The sequence below is a fragment of the Triticum aestivum genome, chromosome 1B (assembly GCF_018294505.1).
Source record: "Triticum aestivum cultivar Chinese Spring chromosome 1B, IWGSC CS RefSeq v2.1, whole genome shotgun sequence".
NCBI lineage: Eukaryota > Viridiplantae > Streptophyta > Magnoliopsida > Poales > Poaceae > Triticum > Triticum aestivum.
The window spans coordinates 59,600,959-59,616,598 of NC_057795.1; the positions used below are offsets into that span (position 1 = coordinate 59,600,959).

At 41.8% G+C, this 15,640-nt stretch overlaps 1 protein-coding gene across 1 annotated transcript; it reads right to left on the reverse strand.

Moving 5' to 3' along the window:
- Positions 1-9,840: 9,840 nt before the first annotated feature.
- LOC123077077 (GDSL esterase/lipase LIP-4-like) lies at positions 9,841-15,382 on the reverse strand. Its single transcript, XM_044499294.1, has 5 exons — positions 15,283-15,382; positions 10,764-10,967; positions 10,508-10,665; positions 10,127-10,397; positions 9,841-10,073 (listed from the first exon to the last, which is right to left on the reverse strand). The coding sequence occupies exons 1-5, from the start codon at positions 15,380-15,382 to the stop codon at positions 9,841-9,843; spliced, it is 966 nt and encodes a 321-aa protein (XP_044355229.1).
- Between the last annotated feature and the right edge of the window lie 258 nt (positions 15,383-15,640).

Below are 15,640 nucleotides of genomic sequence, written 5' to 3' on the forward strand. Positions count from 1 at the left end.
ATTTAAGCCACCCTCTGTCTCTGCCATCCCTCATCCATCTCCCATCCTCTGCCATCTGCCCTTCTTGCTCTTCGACCCCTTCTCCTTCTTGTACACATCCCTCAGCCATGCAGTACACCGGACCAACCTACCTCTTCCCACCCACCATGCCGGAGAGGCTCTACCCTCCTGGTGTGTACGTTGAGCGCACACTACATGTGTGGGTGATATCAAGGTGGAGGACCGCAAGGAACTTCACCGAGTTCTTCCTCGCGTCCGGCTACCACCACCTCCTGCGAGGATCTCCAAGGATGTTCCGCATCGAGGAGGTCATCCAAAACGGGGTGGTGGTTGCTCTCCTTGCCCACTTCACCAACACATTCAACGCCTTCTACCTCCTCGGCCGGGTGTTTTGGTGTGGCTGCGAGTTCATCACTTTCACCACCCACAACATGTTCACGGAGTACACCAATATCTTCCCCAACGGGTCACGCATGCACACTCTTCCGTACCCCATCGACAACGCCCCCGAGGAGCAGTGAAGGGCGCTTGGAGGAGGAGCGAGGTGGATAAGGCGGCGGCTAGGGTTCTAAACCATCTATCTTTTTTTTATTCTATGTTATGTTAAGTTGTAATTGAACTATGTTGGAGATGTTATGGGCTTCTTGGCCCTTTTATTAAGTTCTAGCTATTATTAAGTTTTTTGTCTATTCTATTATTAAGTTCTTCCTAGTTTGAACTATGTGATCGTGCTATGGGCTTGTTGGCCCTAACTACATATTGGGACTACATATTTGTTGATTGTTTTCTTATAGAGCTCGCTTTGTTAGTAACCACCTAGTGCATGCAGCCACAACGAACCCTTCTCTTGTTTTTACACAAGCCACAAATATGTAGCCACCTAGCTAGAAGAGAGGAACCAGCGGCAGTGACTGTCGATGCATCCGTGGCGGCTGGCGTGCAAGAAAGTTGCTCGGTCAGTGCATCATGGCAGCACGCATCGGCGCATGCAGGCTCGGTCGACGCATCGTGGCGGCACGCATCGATGCATATAGGCAGGCTTTGCTGGGTGCGTGCATAGCAGGCTTCTGTCGTGGTGGCGCTCGTAGGCGTTTAATGCAAGGGACGGCCCAACGAAACCATGGCCCAACAGTCGAACAGCGACACCGCCCTACGCGGACCCAATAGTCAGGTCCAACGGACGACACAGTCCAGCGCGGCCCCACTCGTCATACTTAACGGTCAAGCCATTGACTCGGCGGCAATGTCCATTGTGACCAGGGGCAATGGAGTGGGGAAAACTGAGCAAAAGTTAAGAGCGCGGGGATGAATGTGTAGAGCTAAGGAACCAGGGGCACAGATGTAAAAGACCCTTTTAATAATTGAATGACCAACGTGAATAATTTTCATACCTTCTCCACTTGTCGTCTGGACGTGATATTTGACATTGTATTTCTCACGCATGGTCACCTTTTCCAGCTCGCCGGTGATGTGGTTCGTGGCGCCGCTGTCGGCGTACCAGTTGATGTCGACATCGTACGAGCCATCAGCAGCTCCGGCCACCTTCTCATCTTGGGATGAGCCATCTTCATCGTCCTCAAAATGGTACCAACAGTCTTTCACCGAGTGTCCCGGCTTGCCATAGATTTGGCACCTGATCGCATCAGGGCATGAGCTGTTGGAGGAGTTGTTGTTGCACCGGCCTTTGGTGTTGGAGGAGGAAGGTTGGTTGCCGCCGCGCGTGTTGTTCTTGGTGCCGATGCTTTACCGCTGCTGGAGCCCCTGCCCTTGCCGTTCCAAGGCGGCTTGTGATAACGAGAGCCCCCGCCGCGACCGTGGGTGGTAGCGTTGGCTGATGACATGAAGCCACCTCCCGTGCCAGCTCCTTGGAAGAGGGCCAGCCTCTAGTCAAAATTGCTCATCTGACCGAACAACTCATCGAGGGTGACCGGAGTGGTCCGGGCATCGAGGGCAGGCATAAACGGCTGGTACTCCATATGTCAAGTGCATTGAGGATGTAAGAGATCAACTCATCATACTGCAACAGCTTGCCAGCCGCGGCGAGCTAATCGGCGAGTCCTCGCATGTGTGCGAAGAAGGAGGCCACCGATTGCATCCCTTGATGTGCATTAGTGTGTGGGTAGCGCGGATGTTGTTGACGCAGGATGGCGACATCGACGAGAACATGCTCTCCAGCACCATCCAGAGCTCGTGTGCATGTGCCTTGGAGCTCACCTGCACTAACACTTCTTTGGATAGGTTATTCAGAAGATAACCAAGTACTTATTGATCCTCTCGGAACCAGATGGCATGAAGTGGATTGGGGTGGTTTCCTCCTTTCCATCCTTGTCCATGCTGACGACGATCTTGGCCAGCTTCGCCATGCTTCCATTAATGTACCCGAAGACTCCTGCTCCTCTCAGATGCGGCATGATCTGAGTGCGCCATAGGATGTAGTTGGTGCGACTGAGACGCTTGGTGATCTGGCCGGAGAGAGGAGAGGGAGTGGCGGTGGATGAGGCCATGGCAGGGAGCTGCGGTGAAGAGGAAGAATGCTAGATGGGAAGACTCAGGCTCTGATACCATGTGAAGGAACCTCGAACCTTTCCAAGGCGATGGTTTCGTGTTATTATAGCCAGAGAGAATGAGATAAAGGAAGTTACAACTATATGGCAACTAGCTAGAGATCCTAGTCTATCTTCGGTTGGACTCCTTATGCTATGGTTATCTCTAGATCACCTGAACCTTGTCATGTGGGATATGGTGCAGTGCAACATGTTATGTTTAACATCTAGAACTAAAATTGTAGAGTCATATTTGTGTCCAAACAAAAAAATGAAATTTTAAAAAATTAAAATAGGGAAAAGATTTGAATGCTAGGATAGGAGTTTCTTTGAAACAACAAAACACTACCAAAAAGAATTGACCTGAAATTGTGCTTAGATACTTGGACAGATCTCCATTCAAAATCTCCTATGTTGAATGTTGAGCATCGAGGGTAGCATGAAATGAACAGTTGTTTGAAATTATACGTCACTCTACTGATGATCGGTCCAATCTCCCCCCATAATCAAGGTTCAACACATAGAAAAAATTGTCCAAAAAGTTGCTGCAATAAATAGCCGCAGTCGCTCCCTCCAGCACTGCAAGTCTACCTTATAATGAACCATGTGAAGGAAGTTTTTCATCAGAACGAAAATTCTAGTGTATATGCATGGAATAAAAGCTCACTCCAGCAATAGAAGCTACCTACCGCCGGAACCAGACTAGGCGCTATCTTCGTCCGGCGTGTTCTGTTTTTTTTTTGGGCTTGTTGAGCTGTGCCCTCAGCAAAACCTATGTACTTTGTTGTGAGACTTGGGTGTGTGTGTGGACTTGACTCTGTGTGTGTGCTCTTTGGTGGTTTGCTTTATTTATAAAGCGGGGCGAAAGCCTTTTTGGTAAATTGGAACCAACTCTCTTTTTATGAAACATTTCTTTGCACATAGAATGATTTAGCATTGGGTCCATTAGTTTGTCGTGTGCAAATGAAATATGATCGGTAAGCAAAGGAATGATGGTAAGCCTGTCCATTTGAGAGTTCGAGTGTTTTTGTTTTTGGAGCAAAAACAAGATTTTATTAATTGTAAATAACGGTTACATCGTCTATAAGGAGAGATACAATCTCATCCAAGGGCTCCTCAAATCAAACCAATTAATGTTCGAAAACCTTAGAGCCAACGGTTACATCGTCTATAAGGAGAGATACAACCTGGCAAGTTCATGGACGACTTTATTCGCTTCCCTATTACAATGTTCGAAACTAGTAAGCGGAAAATCACAAGCCAAAAAATAGCAGTCATCAAAAACTGTCGCCACCGCTCCAGTAGACCACCCTTCATTCTTCAGTGTATCAATGCCATCCATATTATCCGAGTTAATAACAAGACGATTGCAACCCGCTCTTTGTGCAAGAGATAAGCCAAACCATAGAGCCAACGCTTCACCTGTCAACGTCATCACCAATCAATCTTCCAAATCCTACCAACGATGAGTTTTCCTTTGTCATCTCCGAGTACCGCACCCGTCGTTCCCCTAAGCAGATCATGATCGAAAGAAGCATCTATATTTAACTTGACAAAACCCATAGGAGGCCTACTCCACCCTCCTTTTTTACTGATAGCATTAGGGGACTGAGCACTGAAATTTTTTGCCATTATAGCACGAACCCCCATAGACGTCTGGGTTGCATCTTGGGACTTTTCTTCATGAACCAGTTTACGTCTATCCGACCACAAGTACCAAGTGGTTATGGCGATCAATTCACTAATATTCTAGATACCCAAACTAGGCAAATCTTGATCTGGCATATTGAGTAAGAATTCGAGGATTGCCTCACCCGCATGATCAATGGAACAAGCTTTGTTAATCACCTCATGCAAACCCAACTTGTTCCAAACCTCCTTTGCTTTCTGACAAAGAAACAATACGTGCTTTGTATCTTCTAGCCCATTTGAACAGGATGGACAAGTGGCCGAAACGTGACTATTCGCAAGTGTAACACGATACGGGAGTGTCCCGTGTAATGTTCTCCAAATAAAAAAATTACCTTCGCGGGACAGGATAATTTTCAGATCTTACCCTAAGTAGGATTGGCATCGATTCGCCCCATACCATTACTAAATTGCAATTTTCTCCCATGTTGTATGTTCCATTCCACCAAATAAACTGAGCGAACACTAAACAACACATTTTTTTGTGTAACTCCAAGTGATGAAGTCCAGATTGTTATGCATAGAAAGGGAGTCACAAGGACTCGTTAAGTATCAATTGGCCATAGTGTTTGTTTCACCAAGTCTTCATCCCAAGAATTTGTAACTAGATCAATAAGATCGGATACTTTTGACAGAAGGCTCCCTCTTTTGAGAGGTCGAGTGTTTGTGATGCCTATCGTCGATGACACTTCTTCTTTAGTACAACCCCCCTAAACATATCAACGGTTAAGATCTGTTTATACCCCTTCATAATAAAGGGTAGGATGGTTTTGTTTTTTTAAGTTGATGATGGTCTTCTTTTTTGTCCGTCTACGACACCCAACCCCCGCCGGACTGGGCTGGGCCCAATGGTGATGGCTGTAGTAAGCGTGCCCCTTCACGGGATGTAAAAATTGAAAAGAAACCCAAGACAAGTGGAGCTATCAGGATTCAAGCCGCAGACCTCTCGAAGCAAGCGTGAGTGGCTCACCAATTGACCCGGCTAATGACTGTGTAAAGCAATGACCATGAAATCTTAAAAACTAAAATCGGGGAGCGTGTCTGTTCGCGGGTTGTAAAAATTCAGAAAAGAAATGAAGCACGTAGGAATCTAACCACAGATCTCTTGCAACAACCGTGAGTGGCATACCAATTAAGCTGACTAATGTTTGTGCAAAATGAGGAGCGCACATACTTAAGAACTAACACTAATGCAGAGTTCAGATACCTTTTCAAAAAATTCAAACGTTTGTTGAAAATTCTGAATAAACTTTTACAAATCAAATAATGTTTTAAAATCCAATCGTTTTCAAAAATTTCATTTTTTTTAGAAGCATGACATATTTCGAAAATTTTGAACAACATTTTTTTAAAGCATGAATATTTCAAAAAAATAAAATAAAGAGATATGTTAGTTCAAAATGTTAAGAATATTCTTTTGAACAACATTTTCAATAATTTTAAAGAGATATGAGGAGCGTGCAAACTTAAGAAGTAACATTCTGAACAATTCTATGAACACAACTTGAACACTTGCTTTCTTTCTGGCTTATTGTGTGGCAAATGTAACTTCGTGAAGTTTTAGGCCGGTTTTTCATATTTTTAAAAACCGGGCTTTATTTTGTTTTGCTTTCCTTTGTTATTTTTTCTCCTTTGTTTTCCTTTTCAGTTTTTCCTGTTATTTCAAATGTGTGAACCTTTTAAAATAAAAAACCATGAATTTGTTTTCCTTTTTTTTCCAGCATCGATGAACTTATTTCAAATCCGCGAACGCTTGGGCCGGCCCAATAGGTGCCTCACCGGAGTGATGATATCACCCATTAGGCTGGTAGAAATTGAAATTTCGGTTTTTAACATTTGTTTTTTATTTTGGTTAGCAAATCTAAAACCCGTAAATGTCAACCCAATACAACAAATCGATATTTCGTTAACCAACTGATTCGGTTTGGTTTTCAGTTTATAATGAAAATATGTTTGTAGCGCACATGCACAAGTTACGACACAACTACTAGCGCTTCCCTTGTGCCGTCCTCTAATATCCATGATCACCTTTATCCTCTGAGCATACCTACGTGATGTGGTATTAAACAAATAAGACGGTTGCCGCTGCATGCTCTATCTGCCCACAGAAGTTCTAGTAGTTGCCCTTGGGCCTTGCAATTAGGTGGACAACAAAGCCTCGCATTAGCTTAGCTGGTTTAGCTCTCACGTGGGGAACAAAGCATGCATTGGGCCCTCCGTATCCTGCAGGTTTGGACACGCGCGAGCGATTGAGCCTTTGGTGTTGGGTGACACGCGTGAGCGAGCCTCCTACTAGATGCCTGGATTTCAGTTTTTTCTTTCAGTTATACGGTTTAATACCGAACCTAATTTGAATCCGGTTATTAAAAAGGAAAAACTGATTTTTGGACATTCTTGAAATGATCCCAAATTTTCAAGCATGTGGGTATGTCCATGGTAGGCATCCATGTTAGGTTTGAACAATTTTTGACATCGTAGGCAAGTTGTGACACGTCGAGCCATTTATTTGTCTTTTTTGACCGAGAAGACTCCAAAAAATGCAAAACTTGTCGAAAACCTAAGAAACTTGGCATGGTGCCTTGAATTGTCATACCAGGCCATGGAAAATAGGGGTCATGTCAAGGATGTTGAGAAACAACGTGTTCTCAGATGGACCCTTTTGGCCTACCCGGACACCTCCATTGAACTGTTCCATTTTTTGACATTCTTAAAATGATCCAAACTTTTGCAAATAGGTGGGCATAACCATGGTAGGCAACAATGGTAGGTTTGAATGATTTACGACACGGTATGCAAGTTGCAACATGTCCGATCATTTATTGGGTTTCTTTTACCGAGAAAACTCCAGAAAATATAAAACTTCTTGAAAATTCAAGCAACCAGGCATGGTGCATTTAGTTAGTCATACAAGGGCATGAAAAAGATTAGGGCCATTCAAGGATATTGGGAAACAATGTGCTCTCAGGCAGACCCTTCTGTCCTATCCGGACACCATTCGTTGAATATGGTTTATTTTTGGACATTCTTGAAATGAACCCAACTTTTGCGAGCAGGTGGAAATGCCCATAATAGGCATGCATGCCAGGTTTGAACAATTTCTGACACCGTATGCAAGTCGTGACACCTCCGACCACTTATCGGCATTTTTGACCGAGAAAACTCCAAAAAAGGCAAAACTTGTCGAAACCTAGGCAACTTGGACAGGCGCCTTGAATTGGCAGGCCATGAAAAAAATGGGGCAAATTAAAGGATGTTGAGAAACAACGTGCTCTCAGACGGACCTTTCCGGCCTACCCGGACACTCTCGTTGAACATGGTCTATTTGGACATTCTTGAAATGACCCTAATTTTTCCAAGCAGGTGGGCATGCCCAAGGTAGGCATGCATGCCAGGTTTGAACAATTTCTTACACCGTATGCAAGTTGCCACACGTCTAGTCATTATCGATCATTTATTACCGAGAAAACACCAGAAAATGCAAAACTTTTCGAAAACCCAAGAAACTTGGTACGGTGCCTTGAATTGGTCATACAAGCCATGAAGAAAATTGGGGCCATTTCAGGATGTTCAGAAAAAACGTGCTCATGGCCTATCCAGACACCCTCCATTGAACATTGTGTTTTTTGGGACATTCTTGTAACAATCCCAACTTTTGCTACCAGGTGGGCATGCCCATAGTTTGCATCCATGCTAGGTTCGAAGGGAAAAATATTTAAAAACTTAATTAAAAATAGTGATTTATTTTCTGTTTTTGCGAGCGTAAATGGGCCAGCCCAGTCGGCCGTCTATTTGATGCTACTCCCAAAACATATGGAATTTCCTAATTGACACTCATCGCATGAAGTTGTCAACCAAACGGATAGAACGAACGAAGCAAATAACATTATGGTCTCGCCTATTGAGCATCCTTAGTGACCACTGAACCTTCAATATTTTGAATATTTTTAAAATCAATTTCCAGAGTTTAGAAAATATTCATATTTACTAATAATATTCAAAAAATTCAGAAAATGTTCATAATTTCAAAAAGTGTACATGTCTTCAAATTTTGTTGGTCGTTTAAAAAAAATCAGAATTTCTGAAAATGTTTGTGTTTTCCAAAAATGTTCAAAATGTGTTTATGAAAAAAAAATCACAACTGTTAGAGAAATGATTGGGTTTCCAAAAAATGTTCATATAATATAACTTGTTTGGAATTTCAATCAATGTTCCCTTTTCACATTTGTTTCAAAAATTTCAAAAAATGATGATCTTATGCTTCTGTTACAAAGATTGATCGCAATTACAAAAATGTTTGTTGTTTTTTCATTTCTTTTCTAGAGTTGCAAAAAATGTTCACATTCCATAAATTGTTTGTGTTTCCATAAAAATGTTCCGGTTTTAAAAAACATTTGCGTTTCAAAGCTGTTCATGGTTTTTTAAAAAATCTGTTTATTATATATTTTTTTCAAACATCTTAAAAGTGTTTGGGATTCACAAAAAGATTCACGTTTCGTTTTCAAAAAAATATTTTGCATTGGAAGTTTTCAAAATATTCTGCATTGATGTTATCCTTAAGGCTTGGCGCTGCTATTAATCCAAAAACGCTGGCTAGCTGATCCGGTTGTAGCTCGTTTGTGGAAGTCCGGAGGTCCTGAGTTTGAGCTCTTGCAAGTGTTGTTTTATTTTTGAGGCGCTGCTATACGGTATCTTCATGGGCCGGCCCAATTGGGTGGCCTCCTGTAGTATATGTCCGGCGGGCTACCCATCATACATACTCCCTCCGTCCGGAAATACTTGTCATCAAGATGAATAAAAGGGGACGTATCTAGACGTATTTTAGTTATAGATACATCCCTTTTTATCTATTTTGATGACAAGTATTTCCGGACGGAGGGAGTACAAAAGTAAGTACAAATTATGAAATGACTATATTACCCTTTATACGTTTTAGGAGGGGGTTGTACCGATGCTCCTGTTGTACATGTGCTGTTGCAACTTTCTTAGCTCTAAAATTATCGGGGCATTTTCCTCTCATTCTTATCATGTTTAGCTGTGCTGTTGAAGTTCTATACGTTCCTTCACTACAGTGGTGGAGGTAGAGGGTGGACAGGGTGGGCCACGGCCCATCCTGAGATTTTTTGAATAGCTTTATAGCATAGGAAAAAGGGTAAAAAATATTAAGAAAAATATATTTTATATGAACAGTTCTATTGTTGGCCCAGGCTTACCCATTGGGCTAGATCCGCTACTGCTTCGCTAGCTCTAATGTTTTAGATGGAAAGAAAACATATTAACAGTCTGCATTCCCCCTTAGAAAACAAAGTTATTGGTACTCTCTCCAATGCACTCCCTCCGTTCGGAATTACTTATCTTGAAAATGGATGTATCTAGAATGAAAATACGTCTAGATACATTCATTTTTACGACAAGTAATTCCGAATGGAGGGAGTATATATTTTGATGTCATTGACCTATCGAATTTCTTAGAAGAGATATACTGCAATAGATATAGCAAGGAAAAGAAGGACATTATATACAATGACAAAAGGACAAGAATGGTGCGGCAACACGCGCGCCTTTGCTTCTAGTATAGACGGAGGGAGTAGTGTAGTATGAAATACAACTATCAGGCTCTGCAGAACTGATCAAACTTGAGCTTTGGTCTGGAATATGCGGAGCTCAGTATGGCTGCAGCCGCGACGGCATTAGCGGCCTCGGTGAGGTGCACGCCATCCCAACTAACGAACTTTGAGCCGTCAGTGCAGACCGTTGCATTTGGAGACTGGCAGCTCCTTCTCAAATCATAGTTGTATGGTGGCCCTCCGTACCCACAACACGTCATCAATGGCCTGTCAAAACCTGAAGAAAAGCAATTAGCAATCTCACCAGATATCATGCGAATTTCACCAGACGGTATTTGGTGTGGTTGGCCACAAGGTCATACTTGATAGCAAAAAGATCGGTGTAAACAACGGTCGCGTCTTTCAGCTGTACATTCAGCTGATCGCAGAGGCTGCCTAGCGCTGCGTTGAACGCGACCGCAGCTCTGTTGTATGTCTTCAGGCAGCCATTCTGATCAAGATCACTGTAATTTTTGCGTGGAATAGAGAGCTTCTGAGGCAGGCAACCGAGAGCCCCTGTTCCATGTATCCAGAAGTTCCGACTCCCGTTGTCATACAGAATCTGCAAAAAAAAAAATTCTAGGAAGTACAGAGTTGTGGTTGTCCGTCTTGACAGCAAGTACAAAGGGTACAGTAATTTATTCACAAAAAAGGCAAAAATGAAAACGTCACCTGAACAGCATACTTAATCTCGGCAAGTATTGGAGGGAACTTCGCCACTACTTGGTCGTAAGGCAAGTTGGACAGAAGAGCATTAATATCATTCTGTCCTATGTCTATGGTATATAGAGCATTTTGAAACCCTTGTGCATCAATTGAAGCTTCCTGGCCTGTGCAATAGCAACAGGTTTGCTCATTTATTATCAACTTTATCGCTCCTCGCTTCTTATTTCGTTTTAATCTGAGGGAAGAAACACGACAAACAAACCTTGATTGATCAGTTCCAGGGACCTGTCTTTAAAGAACAAAAATTCCTGCACCTGTACATGCAATGCAAAAAGAACGTCCCGTGGTAGTGTTCTTGAACCGCCAATAGCAAAATTTACTCCGTTACTGTAATTAGAACCCGATGCCTTCAGATAAGGGCTCAAATAGCTTATGTTTAAGTTTTCACCTGGATATATTTTGGTCACTCATGGACCTACTGTTAGTAAGGCCATTAACCATACCCAATCCTGACTTAGTTCTTCTCATGTACACGTATGCTGTTAGATAATAACGAGAAATAAACGAGACAAAAGAGACATGGACATTTACGTGGAAACCCTTGCGGGAGAAAACCACGGACGCACGAAGGCGCAATCACTATGATGGAGAAGTATTACAAGCACGAGACGACAGACCGTCTGAGGTGCGGCTACATGGGGTATATAAGAGGGCAATACATGAGAGTTCTTGGAGGACAAGTAAACGAGTTGTACTCGTACGCGTCGGTACCAACGCAACGGCCCACACCGTATGTACTACGTCTAGTCCAATACGATACTAGAATTTAGATCATAATTTAACAATCTCCACCTTGATCGAAATTCCCTCTAGTAGTCGAAGAAAGTGAATAACTCCATCCAAATCAGCATAAACACCTTGTGCGTCAAAGTCCATCGGACTAGTGAGAAATACCAACTAAGCCTGAGCAAAGCTCAAACTTATTGGTAGGAACTGGCTTTGTCATCATATCAGCAGGATTATCATGAGTACTTATCTTGCATACCTTCAAATCACCTTCAGCAACAACATCTCGAATATAGTGAAATCTAACATCAATGTGCTTTGTCCTCTCATAATATATTGGATTTTTTGTAAGATATATGGCACTTTGACTATCAGAAAATACGGTAGGGCAAGATGAATCTCCACAAAGCTCAATGTACAAACCTCTCAATCAGATAGCTTCTTTGCATGCCTCAGAAATAGCCATATACTCGGCATCAGTAGTGGAACAAGCCACAATAGACTGCAAAGTTGCTCTCCAACTCACAGCACAACCACCAATGGTGAAAACATAACCTGTGAGCGATCTTCTCTTATCCAAATCACCAGCAAAATCAGAATCAACAAAACCAACAAGTCCATCTCCAGTTTTTCCAAACTTTAAGTAAGCATTAGAAGTACCACGCAGGTATCTGAAAATCCACTGAACTGCTTTCCAATGCTCTTTTCCAGGATTAGCCATGTATCAACTGACAACACTCAACGCATATGATAAATCCGGACAAGAACAAACCATGGCATACATAAGTGAACCAACTGCACTTGAATAGGGAACTCTAGACATGTACTCAATATCTGCATCGACTTAGGACATAAAGCTGATGACAATTTGAAGTGTGCAGCTAACGGTGTACTCGCCGGCTTGGCATTATGCATATTAAAGCAATGAAGAACTTTATCAATATATCCCTTCTGACTTAGATATACTTTTCCAGACGGTCTATCTCTGGATATTTCCATGCCAAGTATTTTCTTTGCTGCACCCAAATCCTTCATCTCAAATTCATTACTCAATTGCTTCTTTAGTTCATCAATATCTGACATACTCTTTGCAGCAATAAGCATATCATCAACATAAAGGAGCAAATAAATAGTTGAACCATTGACAGTTTTCAAATAAACACAACTATCATAATTAGACCTTTTGAAACCTTGAGAGAGCATAAAAGTGTCAAATCTCTTGTACCACTGTCTAGGGGATTGCTTCAATCCATAAAGAGATTTCTTTAACTTGCAGACAAGCTTTTCTTTTCCAGGAATAACAAAACCTTCAGGTTGTTCCATATAAATATCCTCTTCTAATTCTCCATGTAAAAATGCAGTTTTCACATCCAATTGTTCAAGCTCAAGATTATGCATGGCAACAATACTGAGTAAAGTGCGAATAGAGCTATGCTTCACAACAGGAGAAAAGACTTTGTTATAGTCAATACCTGGAATTTAACTGTAACCTTTAGCAACTAACCTTGCTTTATATCTTGTCTCATCATTAGGAGAAACACCTTCTTTCCTCTTGAAAACCCACTTGCAACGAATAGGTTTCTTCTCTCTAGGTAATTTTACTAAATCCCAGGTGCCATTCTTTTCAAGTGATTCCATCTCATCATGCATAGAGGTCATCCACTTATTACTATCACCAGAAATAATAGCCTCGGAATATGAAGAAGGCTCGGAATTACCTTCAATTTCTTCTGCAACAGATAAAGCAAAAGAAACAATATTGCACTCTTCAATTAACCTGTCAGGTTTATTAATACCCCGTCTAACTCTGTCACGTGCAAGATTCCAACTAGGTGGAACAATAGGCTGATTTGGAGTGGGAGTGACATGATCATCATCAACGACGGGTTCATCATGTGCATCAGCAATTTCATTATCAGATGTATCACCTGAATCAATAACATGCTCCACCTGAACAGTAGGCTACTGAATAGTAGGCTGCTGTTCACTCTCAACGGGAACATTAGTAGATGAAACATCATGTAACATAGCAGATTCATTAAAGATAACATTTCTGCTAATAACAACCTTCTGGGTTTCAGGATTCCACAGTTTAAAACCTTTAACACCAGACTTATAACCAAGAAAGATGCACTTAACAGCCCTAGGCTCCAACTTTCCATTATCAACATGAGCATAAGCAGTGCAACCGAAAACTCTCAACTGTGAATAATCAACAGGTGAACCAGACCATACCTCAATTGGAGTTTTCTTATTAAGAGCAACAGATGGTGAACGATTAATGAGATAACAAGCAGTGGAAGCGGCCTCGGCCCAAAAACGCCTATGCAAACCTGCATTGGACAACATGCAACGGGCTCTGGAAATAATGGTCCTGTTCATACGCTCAGCAACACCGTTTTGTTGAGGAGTATAAGGAACGGTGTAATGTCTGACAATGCCTTCAGACTTGCAATAATTCTTAAATTGCTTAGAGTAGAATTCCATACCATTATCAGTGCGAAGTATCTTTACCTTCCTTTCAGTTTGCCTCTCAATCATAATCTTCCACTCCTTAAATGCTGAGAATGCTTCATATTTATGCTTCAAGAAATAAGGCCAAACTTTTCTCGAATAATCATCAATAATAGTCAGCATGTAACTTGCACCACCTAGTGACTTCTTGCGAGATGGTCCCCATAAATCAGAATGCACATAATCAAGAATACCTTCAGTTGTATGGGTCGAAGTATTGAACTTCACCCTCTTGTGCTTGCCGAAGATACAGTTCTCACAAAATTTTAATTTACCAGGTTCATATCTATCAAGAAGACCTCTCTTGTTTAACTCTGCTAAACCAAGTTCACTCATATGTCCAAGACGCATATGCCAAAGGTTAGCAGCATCACAATCAGAATTCTTTGAAACAAATGGAGTAGCGTTACCTAAAACAGTAGAACCTCGAAGGTAATAAAGACCATTGGTCGAACTTAAGTCACCTTTCATCACAACAAGGGAACCTTTGGTGACCTTCAAAACACTATCTCCACCTGAATATTTGTACCCTTTTGCATCAAGGGCACTCATAGAAATAAGATTTCTCTTCATCTTCGGAATATACCGAACATCTGTCAAAGTTCTGATTATGCCATCGAACATCTTGATTCGAATAGAACCTATGCCTTCAATCTTGCATGGTGAATTATCAAAACCCAAAACGGAACCAGCAGAAGTAGTGGAATCAAAAGTATTAAACCAATCTCTATGTGGACACATATGAAAAGTGCATGCAGTATCAAGTACCCACTCATCATTGGTCTCAACACATCCAGCAATAACGACAAGAGCATCATCGTAACTATCATCACGAGCAACGTTAGCAGAATTGTCACCTTGTTTGTTACCTTTCCTCTTTTCTTTATTTTGCAACTTGAAACACTCTGAGATGTCATGCCCGTCTCTCTTGCAATACCTGCAATACTTCTTGTCTCTGGATTGCGACCGGCCCCTGTGGCCTTTCTTACTTTTGCCTCTGTTTCCATTATTAGAGTTCTTCTCCTTTGTCCTGCCACGAACAGATAATCCCTCGGCTTGGGATGAAGTTGAACCATCATGAGGCACCATTAATTTCATCTTCTCCTTGGAGTTCAAAGCTTCATAAACTTCATTAAGCGTGAGAGTATCACGACTGTGTAATATGGTGTCTCTAAAATTGGTATAAGAACTTGGCAGTGAACAAAGTAACATTAGAGCAGTATCTTCCTCTTCATATTTAACTTCCATTGCAGCTAGATCAGATATGATCTCTTTAAATTCTGAAATATGATTCAAAACATTACCTCCCTCGGGTAACCTGTGCAGGAATAATTTTTGCTTTAGATGCATCTTACTGGTGAGATCTTTTGTCATGCAAATCCCTTCCAGCTTTAACCAGAGAGCGGCAGCAGTTTTCTCGCTCAAAACTTCCTGCAAAATATTATTATGCAAATGGAGTTGAATTTTTGACAAAGCCTTACGATCAATTCTTTTCTCCTCATCAGTCCAGTCCTGAATTCGGTTCTTCCTAAAACTATCTAGTGCTTCATCATAGTCGGACTGTGCCAACAACGCCCGCATCTTGACTTGCCATAAGGTAAACCTTGTGTCACGATCTAGCAGCGAAAGATCGTACTTCATGGATGTCATGAGTCGATAAATCTGTGTACACAAAGTAGTACAAGTCGTAGAAAAATTATTGATAGATTTAATTAATGCGGAGCAACGGAGTTGAAAAAATAGCACCTGAAAACTCTCGGTGGCTGTAGCAATTGAGAAGTAAAATATTTGGACTAGTAATTCAGCCTTGTCTTCACGTGAGGAGTAGAGATCAATCAG

Coding starts and splice junctions, on each gene's coding strand:
- LOC123077077 (XM_044499294.1), bottom strand. CDS start 15,382: ATGCGGGCGTTGTTGGCACAGTCCGACTATGATGAAGCACTAGATAGT. Junction 10,398..10,507: donor AGATTAAGTATGCTGTTCAG/GTGACGTTTTCA, acceptor TTTTTTTTGCAG/ATTCTGTATGACAACGGGAG. Junction 10,074..10,126: donor GGCCAACCACACCAAATACC/GTCTGGTGAAAT, acceptor GCTTTTCTTCAG/GTTTTGACAGGCCATTGATG.